The 22,553-nt window shown below is 30.4% G+C and overlaps 8 protein-coding genes across 10 annotated transcripts; 3 read left to right on the top strand and 5 right to left on the bottom strand.

Moving 5' to 3' along the window:
- Positions 1-20: 20 nt before the first annotated feature.
- Positions 21-3,379, bottom strand: LOC117231993 (ADP-ribosylation factor-like protein 6). Of its 2 annotated transcripts, none has more exons than XM_033491052.1 (3): positions 3,069-3,379; positions 537-716; positions 21-453 (listed from the first exon to the last, which is right to left on the bottom strand). In XM_033491052.1, exons 1-3 carry the CDS (start codon positions 3,244-3,246, stop codon positions 242-244), a joined length of 570 nt encoding a protein of 189 aa, XP_033346943.1. In that variant the 5' UTR covers positions 3,247-3,379; the 3' UTR covers positions 21-241. The 2 variants fall into 2 exon arrangements, with proteins under 2 accessions (XP_033346943.1, XP_033346944.1); XM_033491053.1 differs by having other exon boundaries at positions 3,162-3,376.
- On the top strand, positions 907-2,835 carry LOC117231985. Its single transcript, XM_033491044.1, has 4 exons — positions 907-1,087; positions 1,170-1,645; positions 1,722-2,057; positions 2,128-2,835. Exons 1-4 carry the CDS (start codon positions 1,027-1,029, stop codon positions 2,818-2,820), a joined length of 1,566 nt encoding a protein of 521 aa, XP_033346935.1. The 5' UTR covers positions 907-1,026; the 3' UTR covers positions 2,821-2,835.
- A 188-nt stretch (positions 3,380-3,567) lies between the features above and the next one.
- LOC117231988 (protein LTV1 homolog) lies at positions 3,568-6,069 on the top strand. Its single transcript, XM_033491045.1, has 7 exons — positions 3,568-3,769; positions 3,856-4,408; positions 4,485-4,681; positions 4,966-5,094; positions 5,159-5,350; positions 5,433-5,681; positions 5,767-6,069. Exons 1-7 carry the CDS (start codon positions 3,767-3,769, stop codon positions 5,878-5,880), a joined length of 1,437 nt encoding a protein of 478 aa, XP_033346936.1. The 5' UTR covers positions 3,568-3,766; the 3' UTR covers positions 5,881-6,069.
- Positions 6,070-6,489: 420 nt separating this feature from the next.
- On the bottom strand, positions 6,490-7,641 carry LOC117231992 (NAD(P)H-hydrate epimerase). Its single transcript, XM_033491051.1, has 2 exons — positions 7,399-7,641; positions 6,490-7,301 (listed from the first exon to the last, which is right to left on the bottom strand). Exon 2 carries the CDS (start codon positions 7,284-7,286, stop codon positions 6,582-6,584), a length of 705 nt encoding a protein of 234 aa, XP_033346942.1. The 5' UTR covers positions 7,287-7,301; positions 7,399-7,641; the 3' UTR covers positions 6,490-6,581.
- A 198-nt stretch (positions 7,642-7,839) lies between these two features.
- Positions 7,840-9,512, bottom strand: LOC117231990 (BRISC and BRCA1-A complex member 2-like). The gene is made up of 4 exons (XM_033491049.1): positions 9,215-9,512; positions 8,841-9,142; positions 8,389-8,766; positions 7,840-8,321 (listed from the first exon to the last, which is right to left on the bottom strand). Exons 1-4 carry the CDS (start codon positions 9,300-9,302, stop codon positions 7,947-7,949), a joined length of 1,143 nt encoding a protein of 380 aa, XP_033346940.1. The 5' UTR covers positions 9,303-9,512; the 3' UTR covers positions 7,840-7,946.
- Positions 9,513-12,088: 2,576 nt separating this feature from the next.
- LOC117231989 (tubulin alpha-2/alpha-4 chain-like) lies at positions 12,089-16,606 on the bottom strand. 2 transcript variants are annotated; one of them, XM_033491047.1, is made up of 9 exons: positions 16,287-16,606; positions 14,250-14,472; positions 14,086-14,190; positions 13,786-13,982; positions 13,607-13,699; positions 13,304-13,489; positions 12,855-13,103; positions 12,465-12,628; positions 12,089-12,383 (listed from the first exon to the last, which is right to left on the bottom strand). In XM_033491047.1, exons 1-9 carry the CDS (start codon positions 16,287-16,289, stop codon positions 12,257-12,259), a joined length of 1,347 nt encoding a protein of 448 aa, XP_033346938.1. In that variant the 5' UTR covers positions 16,290-16,606; the 3' UTR covers positions 12,089-12,256. The 2 variants fall into 2 exon arrangements, with proteins under 2 accessions (XP_033346938.1, XP_033346937.1); XM_033491046.1 differs by lacking the exon at positions 16,287-16,606 and adding an exon at positions 14,632-15,357.
- A 160-nt stretch (positions 16,607-16,766) lies between these two features.
- Positions 16,767-19,195, bottom strand: LOC117231984 (chromatin assembly factor 1 subunit B). The gene is made up of 6 exons (XM_033491042.1): positions 18,740-19,195; positions 18,514-18,646; positions 18,147-18,450; positions 17,815-18,078; positions 17,497-17,724; positions 16,767-17,429 (listed from the first exon to the last, which is right to left on the bottom strand). Exons 1-6 carry the CDS (start codon positions 18,878-18,880, stop codon positions 16,898-16,900), a joined length of 1,602 nt encoding a protein of 533 aa, XP_033346933.1. The 5' UTR covers positions 18,881-19,195; the 3' UTR covers positions 16,767-16,897.
- A 110-nt stretch (positions 19,196-19,305) lies between these two features.
- On the top strand, positions 19,306-22,256 carry LOC117231983 (cleft lip and palate transmembrane protein 1 homolog). The gene is made up of 6 exons (XM_033491041.1): positions 19,306-19,562; positions 19,922-20,500; positions 20,571-20,688; positions 20,766-20,969; positions 21,037-21,174; positions 21,266-22,256. The coding sequence occupies exons 1-6, from the start codon at positions 19,446-19,448 to the stop codon at positions 22,024-22,026; spliced, it is 1,917 nt and encodes a 638-aa protein (XP_033346932.1). The 5' UTR covers positions 19,306-19,445; the 3' UTR covers positions 22,027-22,256.
- Positions 22,257-22,553: the final 297 nt, after the last annotated feature.

The raw sequence follows: 22,553 nt of genomic DNA on the forward strand, positions 1-22,553 counted from the left end.
GAATTATGGTACAAATATAATTCAATGTACATATGTACATTCGTCTATTATTGAACAGATTCGTTGATGACTAGAGTCACGTGAGTATATAATGTTCATTCATTCTCTATTTCAATTTCATTCATGAAATCGCTGTCTGAAATATTTAAATGTCGAATTTCAAACAGACTATATAATCGATTAATTTGTTGTCTGCTTAACTTTCACGAGCATTAAAGCATCGGATACATTAAATTTATTTTTATCTTTTATTTATATATATGTCACGAATTTGATCTGTAAGCCATTCTATGCCTAACTGTAAACCTTCTCCAGTAATTGCATTTGTCGCTCGTATATGCCAGGGTTTGTTCTGTATACGATCAAGACCAAGCCCAGCAACAAGTTTGACAGTGGTTAAAGAATCAGGCAAGTCCATTTTATTTGCCAGAAAGAGAATCGGTATTTTACGTCCTATAATATTCGATAAATAAAATTCAATAAAGAAAACACGACATACAATATTCAATATGAAAAAGTAAGGAAATAATATATACCAGCTACATCTGGATGTTGGAGAAGCATATCTAATTCTTCTTTGACAACAACCAATCGTAATTTGTCGCTGCTATCGATGATAAAGATAATACCATGGCAATCTTTATAATAATGTTCCCATAATGGTCTATGACGATCATGACCTGACATATCAAATGCCGTGAAACTAATATTTTTAACTGAAAACATGTTAAAATGTATTATTAGTATTCTATGGTATGCGATTATAAAGAACAGTATAAAATAACGAGGTAATATTGATTTACGAGAAACGTAAATGTACATATGTGTATTCAATAAATACATTATTGCATATAATGAAATATGTACATATTATTCATCTTATGGGGCGCCACCTATTCCTTCACCATCATTTATATTTTATATATTAAAATAAATGAGAATCACTGAAGAGAAGTATAATGGAGATATATTGACGCGATAGTCTTTAAAAGTAATAGTCGACTTGTAAATAAATTATTAAAAAGTATGGAAGTACATAATATTTTAGAAAATATTATTAATGAAAAAAATTCAGACGAAAATAAAAGTAAGCTATACGTTCATCTAAAAAAGTCTAACCCTATAACATTTGTGATGAAGATAATATATTAAGTATCATTCAATTTCAGGCTCTATAGATGAACTGAAAAGCAGATTAAAAACTCAAATACATCAATTGAAATCTATAATTTTGCAAATTGAATGTAGTTTGGACATATTAAAATTTGGGAACACTAAATGTGTTCATTCAAACATTACCAAGTGCCTGACAATCGATGAAGTTCAAGATATCAATTTACAATTAGAGTCCGAATTATATAGATATTCCGGTTTTCACTGTGTCAAATTCTCAAAACAGGAACATGTGTTTAATTTTTCACCTTTGAATAAATATGACAAAAATAATGTTTTTGCTGTACAAATTTTGAATGACCAATATAAAGGAATTTTAGGAAAATGGGTGATGCCAATGGGTATTGACTTACAAGATGTGATATGTGATTTTCCTATCCATGAGTTAAAAAATGTACCTCATTTTTTGAAAATTTGTAAACAGTATATAGATTGCTATTTCATAAGACAAGAACAATACACAACATTGATGGTACATATAGCTTATGAACTTATTTTTCTACATAACGGTTGGAAACAAAATATTAAATATTTATTTTAATTTTTAGCATAATATTTCTCATATAAAAAACTGTAAGTTACAAACAAATTTAGGATACACCCAAATTAATTTAGAACTGATGGGGGTGCATAATGAAAATACTGATTCATATATAACTATAATAATATATCTCTTATATAATATTAATGAAACCAGGCCATACAAAATTGAGATAGATTCGGTAACAGAGAATGGACTACATAAAAACTTCCAAAACTATCTAAAATCATCTTTAGTGTGTTTTAAGCAATTTGATTTACATATAGCATTTGAGAATATATTGGATATGAAAGCATTTACATGGGCAAAAGAAGATAACGAAGATAGTCCACTGGATATAAATGTATGTAAAATTTTTAATTTCTTCTAGCAAAAATTGTAAATTCAACTAAAAACATCATTTGTATTTTTAGCCTTTGGGCGATTTGGAAACGGAAGGATTTTTAGATAGTTTTACATTGCCACAAAGGAAATCTTTAATACTTTGGAGCAAGAAACAGGAGGTAAAAAAAGGACAAAAGAAAGAAGTATCAAAAGAAAAAAAGTTTCTTAACATTTCAAGTACATATAAAGCTGATCAAAGTTCTGTCCCCTTACAAAGTAAGAAGCAGAGATTGCAAAATATTAAACAGTCTGTGAGGCAGCAAGATATTAGTGTTATCAAATCAATACCTAATGTAAATAATTCAAAACAAAAGAAATTAAAACAGACAAAACTGAAGGTCAAATCAAATTTACAGAACGACTCAAAATTACAAAATAATGTTAATACTATACTTTCTGATGCAACCGTATTGAAAGATAAGCAAATAAATGAACAATTAAATAAACCAGTTACCAGTACTCCAATATGTCAAAATGAACAGCATTCTTCTAATGTCAATTTATCGACTAATATTGATATTAGTGATATCGCAAGTGAAAATAATTTGAATGTTGTGGGAACAAGTAAACTTAAAAGAGATACACTTCAGAATCATACACCTGTAAAATTATTGCAAAGAAAAATGAGAAAAAAAGTGAAGTCTTTAATTCAATCAAAATCACAAAGTTCAAAGCACAATGTGCTTCATAATAGAATTAAAAAGACTAAGAAATTTCTGTAATATGAATATTCCATAGTTTACCTAATAGAATCTACAAAATATTGTTTATATTGCTTATACATATATATATATATTTATTATTTAAAAATAAATCTTATTTGAAATATAATATATTTGTTTTGTTCTATTACGTTAACCGGCAATTAGTGCTCCATCAGATCAACTAGTGCAAGTAATAGTATAGAAATGTGGCTTTAAGCACGTCAATTCAACATCGAATGTCGTTCACTCGTTATCATTTAACTTACATGAAAATTTTTCAACATTATACCCAACAGTGGGTACTATGTCTATGCAACGGTCATCCTCGCGTTTGAAATTATTTATGACCGTCGACTTACCACTATTATTAAGGCCCACTACTAAAACGTTTACTTCTTTTTTCCTAAAACCTAAAAGATTTGCTAAACGATCAAATAGCCCCATTTTCCGTATTCCCTTGAAGGCTTGTCACGTATTTATCGAATATCAATAGTGAACGCTATAACAATGACTGGTAGGGAAGACAACAATAGACTCAAACACGATAAATGTATCTCATTCATTTTCCAGTATATTTATATGTAATTTATTAATATAAATGGCATATTTTATTATCATCTTGTTACTTTAAATAGAAACTGTATAAAAATTATGATGCTAATGTATTTAGTTATCATGTGTACAGTCATGTCATGTACACATACACAGTTACATCTTAAATATGTATATGATGTGTATATAAATACTATCTTCCCCACTTGGTTGAGAACTACTTGTAAATCGCATGCTTCCGCGTTCGCTCGGAACTACAGTCATATAAAATATTATAGAGCAAATCTATATGCATTATCGTGATCAGAACAGTGATTGTAGAATTAAATCTTTAAGCAATTTTAAGTAAATGTTCTGTTATTAATCTGTCTTTGAATTTTTTAAACTTGTTGAATAAAAAAATATTTAAAAAATGGTAAGTTAGTATATTAATGAGGTTATACACATATTTGTGCATTAGGTTATTTCTACATTATGCATCTGATCTTTTACAATTTTCAGCCGAAGGGAAAAACAAAGAAATTCATTGATAAGAAAAATTCAGTAACATTTCATTTAGTTCATCGATCACAAAGAGATCCATTAATCGCCGATGAAACAGCACCAGAACGCGTGCTTGTACCTGTTGGACATACACAAGCTTCTAAACTCGAGAAAAAAAAGATAGATGATAATAAGCGTAAAGAGGAGCAGCGAAAATATGGAATATATTTTGATGATGATTATGATTATTTGAAACATCTTAAAGATGTTAATTCTTTGACAGCTGAATGGGAACGCGTGGATTGTACAACTTCAAAATCAAATGATCAAACAAATATGCCAAAAATTAGTTTACCATCCTCTGTATTTGCTTCAAATGTAGAAGAAAAAGTTGGTCTTTTAAATAAAGCAGCTCCAGTTTCAGGGTTGCAACTAGACTTAGATCCAGATATAGTTGCTGCTATGGATGATGATTTCGACTATGATGATCCAGAAAATCAATTAGATGATAATTTTGTAGAATTAGCTAATGCAATCAACAGCGATGATGAAATTTTACAAGAAGAAAGTGGTATGTATCTATAAGAATACATTATGTACATAAAATGGCTGACTTATATCTCAAAAATATGATTTAAATGAGTCAGATCAAGTATCTGATGTTTCATCTGAGGGGCATTTGGAATTATCCGACGAAGAACAAGATGAAGTGTGTAGTTTAAATGGATCTCAATACACCTTTAAAGAAGAAGAGACAAAATCCCGTTTTACAGAATATTCAATGAGCAGTAGCGTAATAAGAAGAAACAAGCAACTTACTCTTCTTGATGATAAATTTGAAAGAGTAAGTATTTATTGATATGATATACTGAACATAGCTGGAAAGAAGTCTTACTGGGTACACAGGATCAAGGGTGGTACTACTCCCTATCACTCACCACTACGTGTTACTATATTGTTTCATTTGTATATATGATACTTTCACGATAAATATGTAAGTTTAATTTTATGATTTTATGATTATGTTGAGTCTACAAGAAATAGCCAATCACACCCATACTCAAGAGGACTCCTTTTTCCAACTCCTTATACATTTTATTTGATAAACGTGTATCATTATTTATACAGATGTATATAGCATACGATGAAGATGAAATTGGCGCGTTAGATTGTGATGAAATTGAAGGACATATTGCACCAAACTCAGATTTAGTTCTTCAGTGTGCAGCAGAATTTGAAAAGCAGCAAAACAAAGATGTAAGTTAATAGTAGCTGCATTTGTAATAGAGAGAATTAAGCACATTTCTTTTCATTTTCATAGGCAGATAATGTTGCACAATTGATGAAAGATAGAGTGAGAATTTTGGAAAAGGAGTATTCTAGCTCCGAGGATGAAAATCATTTAGAAGAACTTGTAGTTAATGCAAGAGAAAAAGATAAATGGGATTGTGAAAGTATTATTAGTACATACAGTAATATTTATAATCATCCAAAGTTAATTTCTGAACCCAAGGTTGGTTGTTGCTTAAGAATAATTGTTCATTTATTTTATTCCTTTTGTTATGTGAAATTATGATGTGTGAATTCTCTTGTAGTATCCACGAAAGATCAAAGTCAATCCAAAAACAGGTATACCAGAAAATGTTTTAGACGGGTGTCTTGGAAAATTGACTGCTAAAACATTGGCTCAATTTGATCAGGAAAATGAAAGTTGTAAACCAAAATATCCTCAGTCTGTTGCAGAAACTATGAAATCTACCTTAAGTACATTAAGTATAAGATCTAAAAATGAAACTACGGAAGAAAGAAAACGAAGAAAAAGTGCACTTAAAGAATATAGAAGAGTAAAATTATCATGCTAATTGTATACATACATAACAAGCCAAAAACATATAATACAAATAAAAAATTGTTTGTTATTAATTTCAGGAAAGGCGAATAGAACGGAAGGCAAATAGCGAAGCATTTAAGGAGGAAAAGAAACGCCAAGAAAAGATATTATTAAATAACAGGCAAAATATTCAAGGAAATAGAATACTTTAACATGTAAATTTCCTGTTATATATCTTTTTAATAAATTAATTAATTTGTCAACATTTTATACACTAAGCGTATATTGTTTACAATATACGAAATGGAGCGAAATCCGTGATATAAAATATAAATGAGGAACATTTTATAGTTCATAATAAGGCGAACATCAAGGATAATAAAGTTGTTATTTTAATGTTATTTTTAAGTTCCACTTTTCTCTAGCGAATGTCCGGAATCGAGGTCCAGACTTCTTTATATCTGGGACATAGATGTACCGCCTACATGTACATGCGAATATATATATCCCTATGCCCATAAGCAGTTTATAGCATTCATGAATGTTAATTTGTTAGATTTTAACCGCCGTCGATATACATGAAAGAAGTACATGTAGCGACGGATTTAAATCAAAACGAAACAAAAACAATGTCAAACTGCGTGCAAGATTCGTCATGGCGATGCTATAGGCGAAAGCTATTTCTTTAGCTACTGAATATTATTAACATAAATAAAAAAACTCACATTGCTCACATTTATTTTATTATACAGGTAGGATATATATATATGTACAGTATTTCTATGGAAAATAAAATATATATCTGTAAATATAGAACAATATAGCTGCTTATCAACAGTTATAAATATTTTATTTTCGATTCTTGTACATATTTGTAATAAAAAATGCAAGTAATTAAAGTTTGTATGAAGACTTAATTTAACAAAAGAATTAAATCAGTTCCTGGATATTCAGGTAGATTAAGGCTATATGCTTTATCCAATTTTTTAGGTACAAATCGACCACCTAAATAATGATACTTCCCTTCAAATTTTTTAGCACATAATTTTGGCGCTGTTAGTGATACAAGCATTTCTGGTTTTATTCCGCCTTCTGTAGGTGGTCCATCTTCAACATTCCAACCTGATGGTATATCAATACTACAAATTGGAACAGTCGTATTTTCTAACAGGTGAATAATGGGAATAAATGTATCCCTTATAGGTGGCTTAAAACTAAATCCAAATATTGCATCCACTATAAGACCAAATTGATGAAGTTGCTTTGAAGCAATGTATTCTACATCATCCTTTAATAAGGGAATATCATTTTCAATGCACTGATGCAGTAAATTTTCATACAGTGTATTGCTTGTCCTTTTAGGATAATAAATTTCAGGCAAATATCCAAATTGTTTTAAGTGTCTAGCGCAAACAAGTCCATCACCACCATTGTTTCCTGGGCCACAACAAATCAAAATTTTTTGCTTAGAATTTTTAAGCGATGGATAAGTACGAGCAATGGCAATAGCACAACTTTGGCCAGCAAGTTCCATTAATTGATCGACGCTAAACTTATATTTCTCAAATAAATCTTTATCTACATTGATGCTTTCCGTTTGATTCAAATATTTCAGCATACTGGTATATGATGCTCTTCCAAAAATAAATTTATTGTTAGACAAGGAAGGTTTTATATAACCCTTAATATATGATATCATTTATTAATTTTGTTACATACAAATATATGTATGTATAGTGGGAAAGAATATAACCTCTTACAGTAAACTGTGATTATTCTTTTTATTAATGCAAAGAAATGTTAATCTCAGTAGAAAATATTGATTATTTTTATTTAATAATATCTTTCAGCACTTGCATTAAAAACTGTACGTATGAAATTAATTTTATTTTATCCTTCGAAATCGTTTCGAGATCATCATGTACTTCACACGACAATGAGTCGATTGAACAGCGAAACTGAAATTTATCGCAGATTCCAATGGTTTACATTTTGACATTGTCTTATATACACATGTATATGGCAAAAGTTTTTAATTTTACATATAAAATTACACGCTTATAAGTATAAAATACTTTATTATTATCGATTATATAGAAAATAAATATTAATATTAAATAATAATAAAATAATCTTTTGGTTATTCTCGTAGTAGGTAGTGTTATATTTATTTTTATTTTTATATGGATTTATTTAGAAAGAATAATTATCAGTATGTACAAAGAGAGATTTATGTTAATGTAACAAGTAACTAAAATAATTTAAATTATGTAATAAACTAACTTTGATTTCCTGAACAATTTTTGATAGAATTGAATTTAAATGTTTGTAAATACGAGTAAATGGTTTGACACAACCGTTCTACCATAAACTTTGGCGACCATGAAACATCATAAGGATATTTTAGTCTTTCACTGTAGGCAGTACGTTGAGTCAAATGATATATTGAGCGTAATTCAACTAGAGGTGGTTCTTGAGGAAATCCAAATGGAAATCGAATGTGCACACATGCAAAAAAGTCATCTACACATACCAAAAATGTCACATATTTACAGTTTATAGAATCATATTCTAAAAGACATTTATGGTGGATAAATGAACATGCTGCTATATAATCTCTTCTTCTCTTTAAGCTTTGGACAACTGAGTTTACCTAAAACAATATTTATTTTATTCATAATTATTATAGCACAAGGACAAAATTAAAACAAGTTACATACCTTTCCTGCAATATATTTTTTTACTTTTGGTATATATCGTAGTAGGTATGTGTCAGATGGAAAGTGTGGTAAATGTAATTCACCTGTTCCACTAAGCGACTCCTCTAAAGATTTTGAAAAATAAAGTTGTGGAGTAATACGACTCCAATCTGTTCCAGAAAATGTTACAAGAAGCATTGCAATGTCACTTTCTGATTTACAAGTACGAATTTCTAACTGCGAAACATCCACTGATAAACTTATTAAAAATCTAGCTTCCGTTGGTTTAGAACTAGATGGTAACAATATTACTTCAACATCCTCTGTGTTGACTTCTCCTGAATTCATTAGCATATTATACTCTAATTGTAATCTAGCTTGCTTCTGAAGTAATTGTACCTGATTTAAAAGAAAAATGTATCAAATTTGATGTAGTTCCAGTATTAAAAAATTTATATGTAACAATCACAAACCTGATGTTGTTTGTAGCATGATAAAAGTTCTCTAAGAACATTCAATAATGCATTTTCATCATTGGGATTCCATTTAGCAAGACTAGGTACTTTGGCAGATAATGCATCCACATCCATATCTGCTAGGAATGTATTGTCATTAAATATGAAATCAGGTCCCATTTCAGGACATTGCGAATCAAACAGAACATTCCAAGTTAAATTTTGTTTAGCATAAGGTATAGATAATTTAAAACGATCTCCTTGTACTTTCCCACAACTGGATGACATAGAATCTATCTCAATTGTTTTGCAGCAAACTCCTTATAAAAGAATAAAAGAATATAATAATATAATTATAAATTATCATAACATATTTTATGTACTAAACTAACCAAGTTTATCAGTGGATAAAACATGGATTAAAAGTGGCTGGATATATGAGTCAATGACAGTCAAAATCGCACATTGTTGGTTTAACATTGTAATACTTTTATTTTATAAAACTTAATATATACTCGGTAAGTAATAAATAGTGAGTATAGTAAAAAAATCTTTCGTAAATGTCTACGCGTATCATATAGTATTTTGTTATCGTTACACAAATGTTTTCAAATGTACATGATAACGTTTGCTGATGTTTAGGATAGAAAAACAATATTCTTATATACTACGTTATCACATGAACTTGTCTTTAATATAGTCGTCTGAATATAGTTTCGTTAATTATATCTAGAATCTAGAGACTAGAGACATCTCGTATAAACCGAGGGGGAAATTTAAACTCATTAGTTGTATACACGAATAAAAAAGTCTACGTTGTCCAGATATTCACTAAGTGTAGCCAAATAAGAGGAAGTCAGAACTTGGTAAAGGAAACACTTCGTTAAGCAATGTTCAGTTGAGAGCCGTATTGAATTAGCAGTTATGAAACAAATCATGTATGGCCCTTGAAGGAGTCTGGATTTTCTCGAGATCTTGTCGTTGTCCGTTCATGTAAATCTTTTAGGTACCCTATTATCTCTGCCGCCCTATTTCTTTCGCAGCTACTTTCTCTTTGCACGTGCACACCCTTATTCCTGTCTAAGGTCAAACCGACAATGTTTGCGGTGGATCAGTCAAAGTTCGTGCATTTACGGCATAGCAATCGGAACATATCCATTACTGAACAGTGGGGATCTGAAGAACTGAATAGGCTGACCGAGGATGTCGAGTTACAGGATCCGACACCAGTATTTCGGCTAGTAAAAATCGGTCAAGGCTGCGATTCCTCGGTTGGACTCCGCAGACAGTGCCGGTGCAATAACAATTCCATGGTCTCGTCGCGTGAACGACGAGGCAGTATCCGAGAGAGGATAACTGCCAGCTCAGAGAGAATGACTTACAAATTATCGAATGTCTGATCACTTGTTCGTAGCCGATATACGTGCGAGTGAGTACGTCGCGCTACAGCTTGAAAGAACCGAACGATCATGAAGTGACAATTTTGTTCTATTCGAAAAGCGAGAGGGAGATGAGACAAGAGATTTTTATTTTTCGTTCTAAAATAGACAAGGGTATCATTGCATAGAATGCGCGCACAATAATCTTAATTTATCTATCTTATAATTAATTAAAACTAAATACACTCACGCAGGCATCCCACGACGTCTCTGTAATATTTTACGTGATATCCTGTGTAATGCCTTGTTACGTCGCCTAACACTCTACCTAGCCGAGGCCAGACACCGCGGGCAAGATGGCAGCCAAATGTCTTCGGATACTCACTGCGTACCCTCAATAGTCTCAAGTACCTTCCATAAATCTCATAGATTTCCTAGTAGAGGTCCTTCAAACCAAACAAACGTCTGTTTCCGAAGAATTTCTAGAGACTATTGTCTACCACGGCTTGACAAGGGAAAGTTAGTTCTTCTCACGTATGATGCAACTTTCCTCCCACTAACCACTTTCTCTCGAGGGCGGTTAAGACCCTTCGTTTAACCAATTAACAAAGAAGCCTATTCCCTCACTCTCCTAACTAAAATCGTCACCAACAAATCCGATGGTCCCGTGCGCTAGACACACCCATCCTTAGCTTTCCTCCGACACAGCATCGTCTCCCAAGACAGTACTGATTTTACATCCTTCGAACGGTCAACATCCTTTAACCGGGTATACACACCCGTAGATCAGTCACTCACTCATCTCGTACATACGCACCAGCGTAACTGCCTTCGTTATAAGTTGTTGGAATAAACGGTGAAATATAACTTACTCTACTGTGTCATATTCATTTAACCACCTCTGTTATCTTAACCTAAACAGGGGAACGACTACTTCGGGCGTCGATTAACCGAATCGTAGCGAGAATTTACGCCTCTCGCTGACGCGTTTTCCTCGCGACCGCGTCTCTCCGCGAACGGTCGAAACATGCCTTGTAATATTTTACAATATGCCACGGTGACCCGCAATGGGTGTTAACAGTTTACTTGTTGCCTAAGGGAAAAAAAGAATTTTGAAAAAATATACATATAATACACATATGCATATAAAATATACGTATAAACTATATATGCAATGGACCCAGGATTGGAGGTTGCGTATTTTTCAAGTTAGTATCATTTTCCAGGTAGTAATGTTAAAAAATATTAATACTTGCATCGCTTTCCAAATAGTTATATGTCGAAATCTTAATGGAGATTCACTATGAGGAATCCGATTGGATGTCTTATTACACGCCATAAATTAATACTATTTATTGATAAGATATCTATTCTATTACAGAATTTTGTTTTATTATAATACAATGCGTAATTTGCGTTAGAAAAAATTGGATACATGAAAAGTTTTCGAAATTGAAGATATGTAAATGAATATGGCGGGTGAATAATACATGACAATTGATGGAGCCTAATTCTTATTGACGAGACTTTCAATTTGTTATACTTTTAATTTGAAAAATTTGAAAATTTTTAATTTGAAAATTTGAATAGGAAGTATTCTAAAGAGTCCTTTTATACATTTTCTCGAGTAAGCGCAAATAGAGCGTGCGCAGCGGATTAGTAGGGCTGAATGAAAATTTTATAGAAACAGAATTTTTGAACTAGCGGAGGATTCCTTCATAGAAAAATTAGGGGGGGGGGATTAAAATAATATTTTATGTAAAATTTATTTTATAATAACTTATATTTAAATTTTTATAGTATACATTTTTAAAATACAGTTGTTTTATTTTTTTTCAGATAATTAACTAGTTATACTTGTAAAATAAAATGTATTTTTGTTCTCAGTAACTCAGTAAAATTCAATGATTGGTTCATGGATCATATTACCTAGTATAGTACAAACGAAAACGAAATATAAATTTTCACGATAAACGCGCAAGTTATTAATCTTATTTATTATATTTTAATCAGAAAATTGAGTGTAAATAATACATTTTCGATACATTTAAAGAATCAATATTCTTCTTCATCTTCGGTATTTGCTGCGTCTTCTTGAACTTCACGATAATCCAATTCTAAAGCTGCTAAGTCTTCTCTCGCTTCCGAAAATTCACCTTCCTCCATACCTTCACCGACAAACCTATATTTAAAAAGGTTTAGGAAGATTAAAAAACTTCTTCTCAAATTTAAATGCCACAAAATAATAGAGATATCAGTTTACCAATGAACAAACGCTCGTTTAGCATACATCAGATCAAATTTATTATCGATTCTAGCCCATGCTTCAACTATTGCAGTGGTGTTACAAAGACAACATACAGCTCTTTCTACTTTTGCAAGATCACCTCCTGGTACCACAGTGGGCGGTTGATAATTTATTCCTACCTACAAAAAGTGTAGTAAAAAATACAATTCTATGTCTATGTGACTGGAATTTAACTATATCTGACTACCTCTTCCGTTGGTATAATTAGAATTTTTGACAAGGATTAATGTCTTCTAACTAATTTAAAATATTTCTTATGCAGTCCTGTTTTGTAAAGGCCGCGTTAAATATTCCTCTTTCTTTTTCATATAAGGAAAAATTGTCTTACATAATTGTCGAACGAACCTTAAAACCAGTCGGACACCATTCGACAAATTGAATGTGTTTCTGTCGTTTGATCGTCGCAATAGCAGCATTCACATCTTTGGGAACAACATCTCCTCTGTAAAGCATGCAAACTGCCATGTATTTTCCTCTACGCGGATCACAATTCACCATTTGATGATTTGGTTCAAAACACGAATTCGTTATCTCCGCTACTGTAATTCTCTCATGACTAGCATTTGCAGCTGATAAAACTGGAGCGTAAGTTGCCTACAGAATATAAGCTATAAATTTTGTTACGTCTTACTAAAACGTTTGAAATATTTGTATCGTAGAGCACAAATGAAATTTTACAACATTATTACATAAATCTATATATGTACATATAAAATAAAAATATAATAAGTCATGTATATATATATTATATTTTTATTTTTAGCAGAATTACGAAATATTTATAACTGACTTACAAGAGGAAAATGAATACGCGGATATGGTACTAAATTTGTTTGAAATTCGGTAAGGTCAACGTTAAGAGCTCCATCGAATCGTAAACTTGCGGTTATTGATGAAACGATTTGTCCAATTAAACGATTTAAATTTGTGTACGTAGGTCTATCGATGCTTAAATTCCTTCTGCATAATTCATAAATGGCCTATGTGAAACGTTATCAATTATTAATAAATTGATATAGAAGGCGCGAAGTGATGGTATTTTAAACTTGAACTTTGATTGATCATAAGAATCGCAGATACGGAGTAGGAATACATACTTGATTGTCAACTATGAAGGCCACGTCGCAATGTTCTAATGTTGGATGTGTATAAAGAATCGCGTTATATGGTTCTACAACGGCAGTCGATACCTAATAAATAACTCATCATATAACACATAATTATTATAATTTACCGTTAACGAATATTAAAAGTTCATATTTTTAATCGCGTTTACCTGAGGCGCGGGATAAATACTGAAAGTCAATTTACTTTTCTTTGGATAATCAACGGACAATCTTTCCATCACTAAACTCGAAAATCCTGATCCTGTGCCACCACCGAACGAATGGAAGATTAGAAAACCCTGCAGACCTTTGCATCGTTCAGTGAGTCTGCGAATTCGATCCAAAGTCAGGTCTACAATTTCTTTCCCTAGAGAATACAATTTAAAATTGAAAGAGACGAAGAAAACGAGAGTAAAGATAATTCGTTGTTCAAATTTTCAATTTACGCAAATTGCACGTATGACGTATACCTATGGTGTAATGGCCTCGCGCGTAATTATTCGCGGCATCCTCTTTGCCCGTGATTAGCTGCTCCGGATGGAACAGTTCTCTATATGTACCTGTACGAACCTCATCTAAAACATCATGGAAACATTTTAGCAAGGAAATCGAGACTTTTTCGTCAATAACTTGCCTACTACTGTTGGTTCGAGATCAACGAACACGGCTCTTGGAACGTGTTTTCCTGAGTCGGTCTCGGAAAAGAATGTGTTGAAAGAATCATCCCCGTAACCAACGGTGGTATCACTGGGCATTTGTCCATTAGGTTGAATTCCATGTTCCAAGCAGTATAGTTCCCAGCAAGCGTTACCCATTTGGACGCCAGCTTGTCCAATATGAATGGATATACATTCCCGCTGTAATAATATATGAATAAAAATATTTAATAATTGTCATAACCGTATTTAACACTATTATTATAAACCGATTTTAATTACGATCGAAGATCCGTAGTAATAAAAATGAAACGTCTGAATTTACTATCGACTTTGTCTGCCATAATTTGAATGCCATACCTTTTTTGCCATTATCTTTTAATGTAACTCTTTTGCCATCAATTACTTTGTATGGAGACGATTAATAAAAAGTACAAAGCACGAACAAAAGAATATTTAAAACTACTATTTAATTGTATTCGATTAACGTTTATATACGTTTTCGCTTTGTGAAACATCTCAAATGACATAAGTTGCATAAGCTGTTTCTTGTTGTTTAAAAAGGTATGAAATAGGAATTTTCATCGTTAGAAATAGATGGGATCGAATTTTTCCGTTGAAATGGTTTATAAAAGACGTCGGCAGATTGAAATAAGCGAATCACTTAACTTGTACGTTTCTAAACTAGATCAGTTAAAGCACTCAGCACGATGTGATTGTCGAACTGACATGTCGAAATTCCATCGACATAAAGCAATCTTATACCTGTCAGTCAATCGCAGAGCTTTTTTACCTTGACCTATCATATCTTCGTTTAATAATCTAGTCGCGATCTAAAAGAGGACATTATAGTTAGAGATCGACTCGTTGCCGCTATGCATACGGGGCATAGGAGAGTCATAGACTCTTCCGGTAGTTTACATTCTCTAGGTGCATCATGCTAAAAATCGATTTTTACAGGTTGACATACTGTAACCATAGCAGCTTGATCGAACATCGTTTTGTACGTGACACAATTTTGCGGTCGCCAAACAAATGATCTTCGGAGCGAAAGGAACAACTACCGATTCGATCGATCATTTTTCTATACACGTGTATATTATACATTCAAATATACGTACTAATACACTTATGATTATTATTACTCTATAATGTAATTAAATTTAGAGAATATTTTAATTCTTAATGCAAAACAGAATTTATTACGACATCAATATGAATTTAAAAAGATTAAAATTACGATTCTCGCCAGAGTATACGCGTCAATTTAATTGTTACGTTTCTTTTACTTTTCTTGCGGTAAACATGAATATTTTGAGATATTCTTTTTAAAACGACCAACTTAATTGTCTTCTGTGAAATCTTCCGATTGTGAATTATGAAACACTCGTACTAACCAGCAGTTAAAAACTTTACTTCGTTCGATCGTTAGTATTTTAAATATATTTTCAAAGACAAAAATGGATATTATTTAAACATTATTTGCATTGCAATTAATAAGCTAAATTGAAATTCAAGTTGTAAATATGTAAATTGGAGTTTTGTTTATTGGGTTCTATGCCGCGTTAGTTAAAAATCGATCTCTTGATTCCCTGAAATATTTATCCAACTATAATGTATTCGTTGTATGAACCTTAACTTCGGGAACTGTCTTATACACGATTTGCTATTGACAGTTCTCTAATCGGTCGATTAAACTAGAAGGAAGCACAGTATATTATAATTAAAGGATATGCTGGTTATACACAATGTTAGTACTGCATAGTTTTGAATTGAATTATAATCTATTAACTATTATAGCATATAAGAATCACTATATGTATTCGAAAATTCAATCTTTCCCAATGATAATATAATAAGAAAATTGAAATTTTTGTATTTAAAATTTTTTTAATCGATGTCTATAATAACTATAATTATTAAAAATAACTTTAACTACAATAGATTATAATTATAGCTTTTAATTACAATTTTTATGAAATAACAATAAAATGTATGATAATTAATATACTTACCATGGTTGATGATGTAAAATCTTAAGGGTGAAAAAACGTGTCAGGACGAACCACGATTCAACTACTGTCTGACTGAACGAATAGTCAGATCACTGTGATACGCCATATTATTATTCATAGATATATAATATCTGTTCTAAGTTTCACAGGTGACAAAGGCTACTGCTATAGTGTCCGCGTATAGTTAAAATATAAATGAGACAAAAAGTTGTATGATACTTCAAACGTATCGTCAAATTGTAATAATTAATAGATTACATAATTCGTTAGGTAATAAATAAAGGAGATGAAACAATTTATGAAAATTTATCAGAATTACAAGCATTTTTTTTTATGTGAACGGCTATACAAATATAAATAAAAATATTATAATGGTCATATACGATTTGTACATAATTAATTAATTATATCGTACTATATAACGAATGCCGCGGAAAATTAAACGAAAATTAATAAATTAAATGGAAGACGATAATAGTCATAAATCAAATCTATAATTTATATATTTATTGCAATAATACAAAATATAATATACAAAAGGAAATATTACAAAAATATATATAGATATGTCAATATATTTTTTAATTGCTAGTCGTATTTCAAACTCGAAATTACTCTTTTTTAAATCCCTTTGGGCTAGAAAGTGTAATTAATTGTACTCTTCGGGGTGCTTTATTAGAAATTATTAATGGCACTTCTTTTTCCTTAGGTGTATGTTTTATATTTGCTTTCGTAACTTCAGTAGTGCTTTCTTCGTTATAAACTAATACAATATCTTCAGTCTCTTCTGTTTCCTTATTGTTTATGTCATTTTTCTCGTTAATAATGTTATCTAATAATTTATTATCTTGATTTAAGGCACTTTCTGGATTCCTAATGAAAGTTTCTTTTTCTTTTGATTTTATAATCTCAATATCCATAGCACTATTATCTATATCGTTGGTCGATAAATGTTTTTCTGATGTATCTTTAGCACTAGAATTTAATGTCGTAGATTGCATAAAATCATTATTAATAGTGGTAGATTTTGTTGTGGTACTACTTTGCCTTTTACATTCTTCACCTAATTCACCTTTTTGAAATTGTATTATAGAACAATATCCATCTGTTGAAGAAGCTATTAATATTCTACCATCGCTTGACCTAGGAGCATCAAATAGATTAATTTTTTCTTCTCATTTAAAAATAATGTTATGTAATCATTGCTTACCATGCAACATCAGTTAATCTGGTATAATGAATATTTGATATCACAGCAATTGGTGAAATTTGTTGTGTATCGTAAATCATTATTGAATGCTGAGTTGCAACAGCAAACACCATTCTGTAGGGTAATGCTATCACTGGTGTTGGGCCATCCTTTCGTAATTCAAAATAAACTGGACAACATCGAACTGCGATAGTGCAATCATCCAAAGAAGGTAAAAGTAGAAGAGGTCTAAAAATGACATCACATTATATCTACTATATAATTAGATTATTATATAATAATAATCATATGTTAATATGTAAAATATAAATAACTTACTCTTTTAAATTATATCTTGAGAAAATTAAAGTTGTATTAGATATTCTTTCAGTAGTTTCTAAAGGTTCAATTATACCAGAAGGTACAATAAGTAATAATCCATCGGTAGAAAATGTTAATCTTCTAAAGAATGATTTAAAAGTATCATCATAGAACAAGCGTACTACTTTATCTTTTAGTGGATGGTCTGGTGGTGTTGGAATTTTTGCCTTGTAAACCCGCTGCACTGTCCTTTTAGTATTTATATCAATCAAACGACATATCCTATAAACAAATTATTTGATGATTATATTAAAAGTATCACAAATATTATTAACATTTAATATATTTACCTATCTGTACTTATTGTAGATATATATTGATTACAAGGATCCCATGAAACTCCTTGTACAAAACCTTTATGGTCGGATAATATGCATACAGAACGCCCTTTGTGAACATCCCATAAAATAGCTGTATTATCTACAGATCCCGAAACTAACATATCAGAATTTGGAGACCAACTGATATCATAAACATCCTCAAGGTGTCCTCTTAATACTTTCCAGGAAATCCATTTTTCTTTATCTTTAGATTCATCAGAATTAATAAAAAATTCACAGTCCTCCTTTTGTTTCCATAAAATTATAGTTGATTCTGCAATGTATTTTAGTTTTAATAAAAATCTCTTCCTAATTAATCCTTTATAATATTACCAACCATCGTCTCCTGATGCTAAAATATCTTTCGACGGTGAAAATCGCACTACATTTACTGCTCTTTGATGTCGTTCTAAATCGGTTACACATTTCACAGTAGCAACTCCACTATCATTCGTTGTTAAATGCCATATCTAATTTTATGAAGTAATTCACAAATAAAAATTTCTATTCTAGATTATATTTAATATAAAAATATTTAATACGAATTATTTGTATAATATTACCAAGACGTGCGAGTCAGCACCGCCAGTGACAAGTCGCCAAAAAATTTCATTCTCTGGCGTTTCATAAACTCCAGCCTGTATATCAATACTTAAAACTGGATCACGATTATGCCATGAAATTTCAGGCGTAGTGCACCACATAATTTTAATTTAAAGATATAATACAATAACGTCACAAAAGTTTATTACAATAATTGATAACAGGTTGCATCTAACCTGTTCCAAGATGTCACATTATTCCCGCCAAAACATGTGATTTTTCAGGTCCAATCTTAATTAACTATTTATTCTCCTAGTTAGATATCACTAGTAATATAACAACAGACATGAAGCTGAATAGCATTTATTAAAAGAGATTTATTTAGAAAAGTTGAAAATTGACAGAGAACTAGTTCGTATTTTACGTTTTTATTTTTTTTAAGTTGGAATGTTAATGATTATAAATTATCTATAATTTTACTAACAATCAATTTATGTGTTATTATTTATAAGTTTAACGAATTTAGTTATAATATCAAAAATAGTAAATACATTTCATCGCATATATTTTATATTATTTGATTAAATATACGAGGAATTCAAGTTCAGTGTCATGAAACATGTGATTTATGAAATATATTGTATATCCGGTATGTACAACTCCCTCTGAAAATGCAAAGGGAATACACGCCAATAAACGGGCACGAGAAACAATCTGAACACAAAAATGGTGGGTGCTGAAAATGATAATCACGATCGTAAGGAAGTAAGCATCAAAGATAGTATGGATAACAATCAACAAAATGGAGAATTAGTTTCTACAGAAAACAACGAAGAAAGAGATGTGCGTTAATTATATGTATTGTTGTCTTGTATTTTCTCATTTTACAATTTATTTTATCCCTGGAAATATTTATCGTATTTCATCAAAAGTAATGAGCTTAATTTTATTGTCGTTTCACATGTTAATTTCACTTGAAAAGTTCTTTAAAAATTGATTCCAGTATAATATATAATTTACCAAATTTGTAAATTTATCAATGATATATAAATAATTGTTTAGTGGTGTAATAAACCTAATGTAAATAATCGTTGCAACCTGTTTTGTTCAATACAGCGATGATATTGCAAATTTCGTTTATTTTAATCTTATCGAAGTTATATGTTAAAAACTTATTTTTTCTTCTATATATATATATATAGGTAAACGCAGAAATTGACGATCAAAGGAAAAAATATCAACCAACACGCCTAGAATCATTTTTCGCAATAACAAAATCCTTAATTATACGTGCCCTCATCATCTATTGTATCAGTCATCTATTCAGACGACTTCAAACTGATAATTCTCAGTTTCCTGGTGTTATCAATCCAGCACATTCACATGCTGTAAATATATTTGAAAATGGAACATTATTTGACTTACATGTTTATTTATCAGAATCAGAGAATTTTAAGCAATTTGATGATCCAAGAACATTAGTATGGTTAGAACAAGGATTAGTATATGGAGATTGGTACAGTGGACCATTTCAAGATGGATCAAAAGTTAGAAATTATAAATTCGTTGCAACCGATCAATTAAAAAATAATGGGTCTATATATCTTCATATATATGTCACTAAAAGTGGAAAGTCTCCGAACCCCAAAGATGGAAAAAACTATGCAGGAGATTATATGTCGTACTCTAGAAAAATGTTAAATAAATTCAAAAAAGTTAAATATCAAAAAAGGCACAATCTATTAACTGGTGAAACTACTGCAAGTAAAGAAGAAATTGAGGTGTGTATACTTTGTAGTTCATTTTATATATATATGAAAGTAAAGATATTTATATTCATATTCATTGTAGAAAGCTGAACTAATGAATCAAGAATATTTATCACATTGGCATCCAAATTTAACCATTAATTTAGTAACAGATCATACTAACTGGGTATATGGTCAAATATCTCCACCTTTAGATACATGTAAGTTTCCCCTTAACATATTTTAATCTTTATTTATGTAAATGTATGTAATTAATATAAATACTTCTTTTCAATAGATATTCATTTTTTACCTGGTGAGAAATTCTATAAGCCTATAATATATATGAACGATTTTTGGAATATGCAAAGAGATTATCAACCCTTAAATGATACTGTTAAAGAGCTTGAACTTAGATTAACTTATCAACCACTTTCATTATTTAAGTGGCAAATTTATGCAGCTCAGTCAATGAGAAATAAATGGATATCTTCACTTATGGGTATGTTATTTTGTGAATAACATTAAAGTAAGTACAAACAAAGTTTTCTAATAATATTTTTATATAGGAGATTCAACAGACGAAGAAGACGATGATCAAGATACTTTAAAAGAAACACTATTGGAAACTAATCCTTACCTATTGGGTCTGACTATAATTGTATCAGTATTACACAGTGTATTCGAATTTTTAGCATTTAAAAATGGTAAAGTTAAAAATAAGTAATTTAATGTTTATAAATAGACAATTATTAAATTATAAATTATTTTTAAATGCTCTTTTATGTATTTTTTTAGATATACAATTCTGGAACAATCGTAATTCATTGGAAGGACTGTCAGTTCGATCTGTATTTTTCAATGTTTTTCAATCATTGATTGTTTCATTGTATGTTCTTGACAACGACACAAATACAGTGGTTCGGATTAGTTGCGCGATAGGTTTATGCATAGAAATATGGAAAATTAATAAGGTCGTAAATATTACTGTTGATAGAAACTCAAAAATACTCAATATCTTCCCAAAAATAAGTTTCCATGATAAAGGATCATATGTAGAATCATCCACAAAAGAATATGATAGGCTTGCTTTTAAATATTTATCGTGGACTCTTTATCCTCTTCTAGGAGGATATGCAATTTATTCATTGATGTATTTAGAACATAAAGGATGGTATTCTTGGGTTCTTAATATGCTCTATGGGTTTTTATTAACGTTTGGATTTATTATGATGACACCACAGTTATTTATTAATTACAAATTAAAAAGCGTGGCACATCTTCCATGGCGTATGATGTCTTATAAATTTTTAAATACATTTATTGATGATATTTTTGCATTTGTTGTAAAGATGCCAACATTATATAGAATTGGTTGTTTCCGCGATGACATCGTTTTCTTTATATTTTTGTACCAAAGATGGATATATAAAACTGATCATGCTAGAGTAAATGAATTTGGCTTTTCTGGCGAAATGGAAGTTAAAATGATTAAAGACAAAAAGCAAGAATCTATCAAAGATCGTCCAAAAAGTGAAGCAAATAAAAAGAACGAGTAATGTCTGGTGCATAATGTTAGCGTTAAATATATTATTCAAACTTTATCTTAAATTAATAAATTTATTAGTACCAAAGGATATATCTATACGCATTAATGTATACCTTTGTGAGTTTAATATAACTACGTGTGTATGTATATATTCTTTTGCTTTTAAGATCTAGCTAATTGAAAAGTCTCGCAGAGACATTGATGTGCTTGAATAAGAATATCAATGTTTATTGCAATCGGCAAAATGTTAGAAAAAGATTTAGTGCAATTGTAAAGAATGTTATAAATATGTACTCTTTTTAGGAAGCAGTTGTTACCATGCTTTGATTTAAACTCGTACATTTCGTTTACGTTTCAATGCTTTGTAATAATCTTCATTATTTTATATCAAATCAAACATATACATGTAAAGTTTATTTGAATGTTTAAAGATATTCCAAGCTACAAATTGTTTATATATATATATATATATAATGTATATAATTATATATATAATTTATAATATATATTATATATATAATGTATATAATTATATAT

Source organism: Bombus vosnesenskii, unplaced genomic scaffold (genome assembly GCF_011952255.1).
Source record: "Bombus vosnesenskii isolate JDL3184/JDL3185 unplaced genomic scaffold, Bvos_JDL3184-5_v1.1 scf7180000013277, whole genome shotgun sequence".
Lineage (NCBI taxonomy): Eukaryota > Metazoa > Arthropoda > Insecta > Hymenoptera > Apidae > Bombus > Bombus vosnesenskii.

What these genes read in the sequence shown, in the direction of transcription:
- LOC117231990 (XM_033491049.1), bottom strand. Translation starts at nt 9,302, where the DNA reads ATGTTAAACCAACAATGTGCGATTTTGACTGTCATTGACTCATATATC. An exon ending in CATGCTACAAACAACATCAG is followed by an intron (nt 8,767 to 8,840) that starts GTTTGTGATTGT and finishes CTTTTAAATCAG; the next exon opens with GTACAATTACTTCAGAAGCA. An exon ending in AAAAATATATTGCAGGAAAG is followed by an intron (nt 8,322 to 8,388) that starts GTATGTAACTTG and finishes ATATTGTTTTAG; the next exon opens with GTAAACTCAGTTGTCCAAAG.
- LOC117231985 (XM_033491044.1), top strand. Translation starts at nt 1,027, where the DNA reads ATGGAAGTACATAATATTTTAGAAAATATTATTAATGAAAAAAATTCA. An exon ending in AAATTCAGACGAAAATAAAA is followed by an intron (nt 1,088 to 1,169) that starts GTAAGCTATACG and finishes ATTCAATTTCAG; the next exon opens with GCTCTATAGATGAACTGAAA. An exon ending in ATAGTCCACTGGATATAAAT is followed by an intron (nt 2,058 to 2,127) that starts GTATGTAAAATT and finishes TTGTATTTTTAG; the next exon opens with CCTTTGGGCGATTTGGAAAC.
- LOC117231984 (XM_033491042.1), bottom strand. Translation starts at nt 18,880, where the DNA reads ATGTGGTGCACTACGCCTGAAATTTCATGGCATAATCGTGATCCAGTT. An exon ending in TTTAGCATCAGGAGACGATG is followed by an intron (nt 18,451 to 18,513) that starts GTTGGTAATATT and finishes AATACATTGCAG; the next exon opens with AATCAACTATAATTTTATGG. An exon ending in TCAAGATATAATTTAAAAGA is followed by an intron (nt 17,725 to 17,814) that starts GTAAGTTATTTA and finishes TGTCATTTTTAG; the next exon opens with ACCTCTTCTACTTTTACCTT.
- LOC117231988 (XM_033491045.1), top strand. An exon ending in TTGATGATAAATTTGAAAGA is followed by an intron (nt 4,682 to 4,965) that starts GTAAGTATTTAT and finishes TTATTTATACAG; the next exon opens with ATGTATATAGCATACGATGA. An exon ending in AAAAGCAGCAAAACAAAGAT is followed by an intron (nt 5,095 to 5,158) that starts GTAAGTTAATAG and finishes TCATTTTCATAG; the next exon opens with GCAGATAATGTTGCACAATT.
- LOC117231992 (XM_033491051.1), bottom strand. Translation starts at nt 7,286, where the DNA reads ATGCTGAAATATTTGAATCAAACGGAAAGCATCAATGTAGATAAAGAT.
- LOC117231989 (XM_033491046.1), bottom strand. An exon ending in TCTCGAACCAACAGTAGTAG is followed by an intron (nt 14,191 to 14,249) that starts GCAAGTTATTGA and finishes ATGATGTTTTAG; the next exon opens with ATGAGGTTCGTACAGGTACA. An exon ending in GGTGTCCGACTGGTTTTAAG is followed by an intron (nt 12,629 to 12,854) that starts GTTCGTTCGACA and finishes CACTTTTTGTAG; the next exon opens with GTAGGAATAAATTATCAACC.
- LOC117231993 (XM_033491052.1), bottom strand. Translation starts at nt 3,246, where the DNA reads ATGGGGCTATTTGATCGTTTAGCAAATCTTTTAGGTTTTAGGAAAAAA. An exon ending in TAATGTTGAAAAATTTTCAT is followed by an intron (nt 717 to 3,068) that starts GTAAGTTAAATG and finishes ACATGTTTTCAG; the next exon opens with TTAAAAATATTAGTTTCACG. An exon ending in CCAACATCCAGATGTAGCTG is followed by an intron (nt 454 to 536) that starts GTATATATTATT and finishes CGAATATTATAG; the next exon opens with GACGTAAAATACCGATTCTC.
- LOC117231983 (XM_033491041.1), top strand. Translation starts at nt 19,446, where the DNA reads ATGGTGGGTGCTGAAAATGATAATCACGATCGTAAGGAAGTAAGCATC. An exon ending in AAAACAACGAAGAAAGAGAT is followed by an intron (nt 19,563 to 19,921) that starts GTGCGTTAATTA and finishes ATATATATATAG; the next exon opens with GTAAACGCAGAAATTGACGA. An exon ending in ATGGATATCTTCACTTATGG is followed by an intron (nt 20,970 to 21,036) that starts GTATGTTATTTT and finishes ATTTTTATATAG; the next exon opens with GAGATTCAACAGACGAAGAA.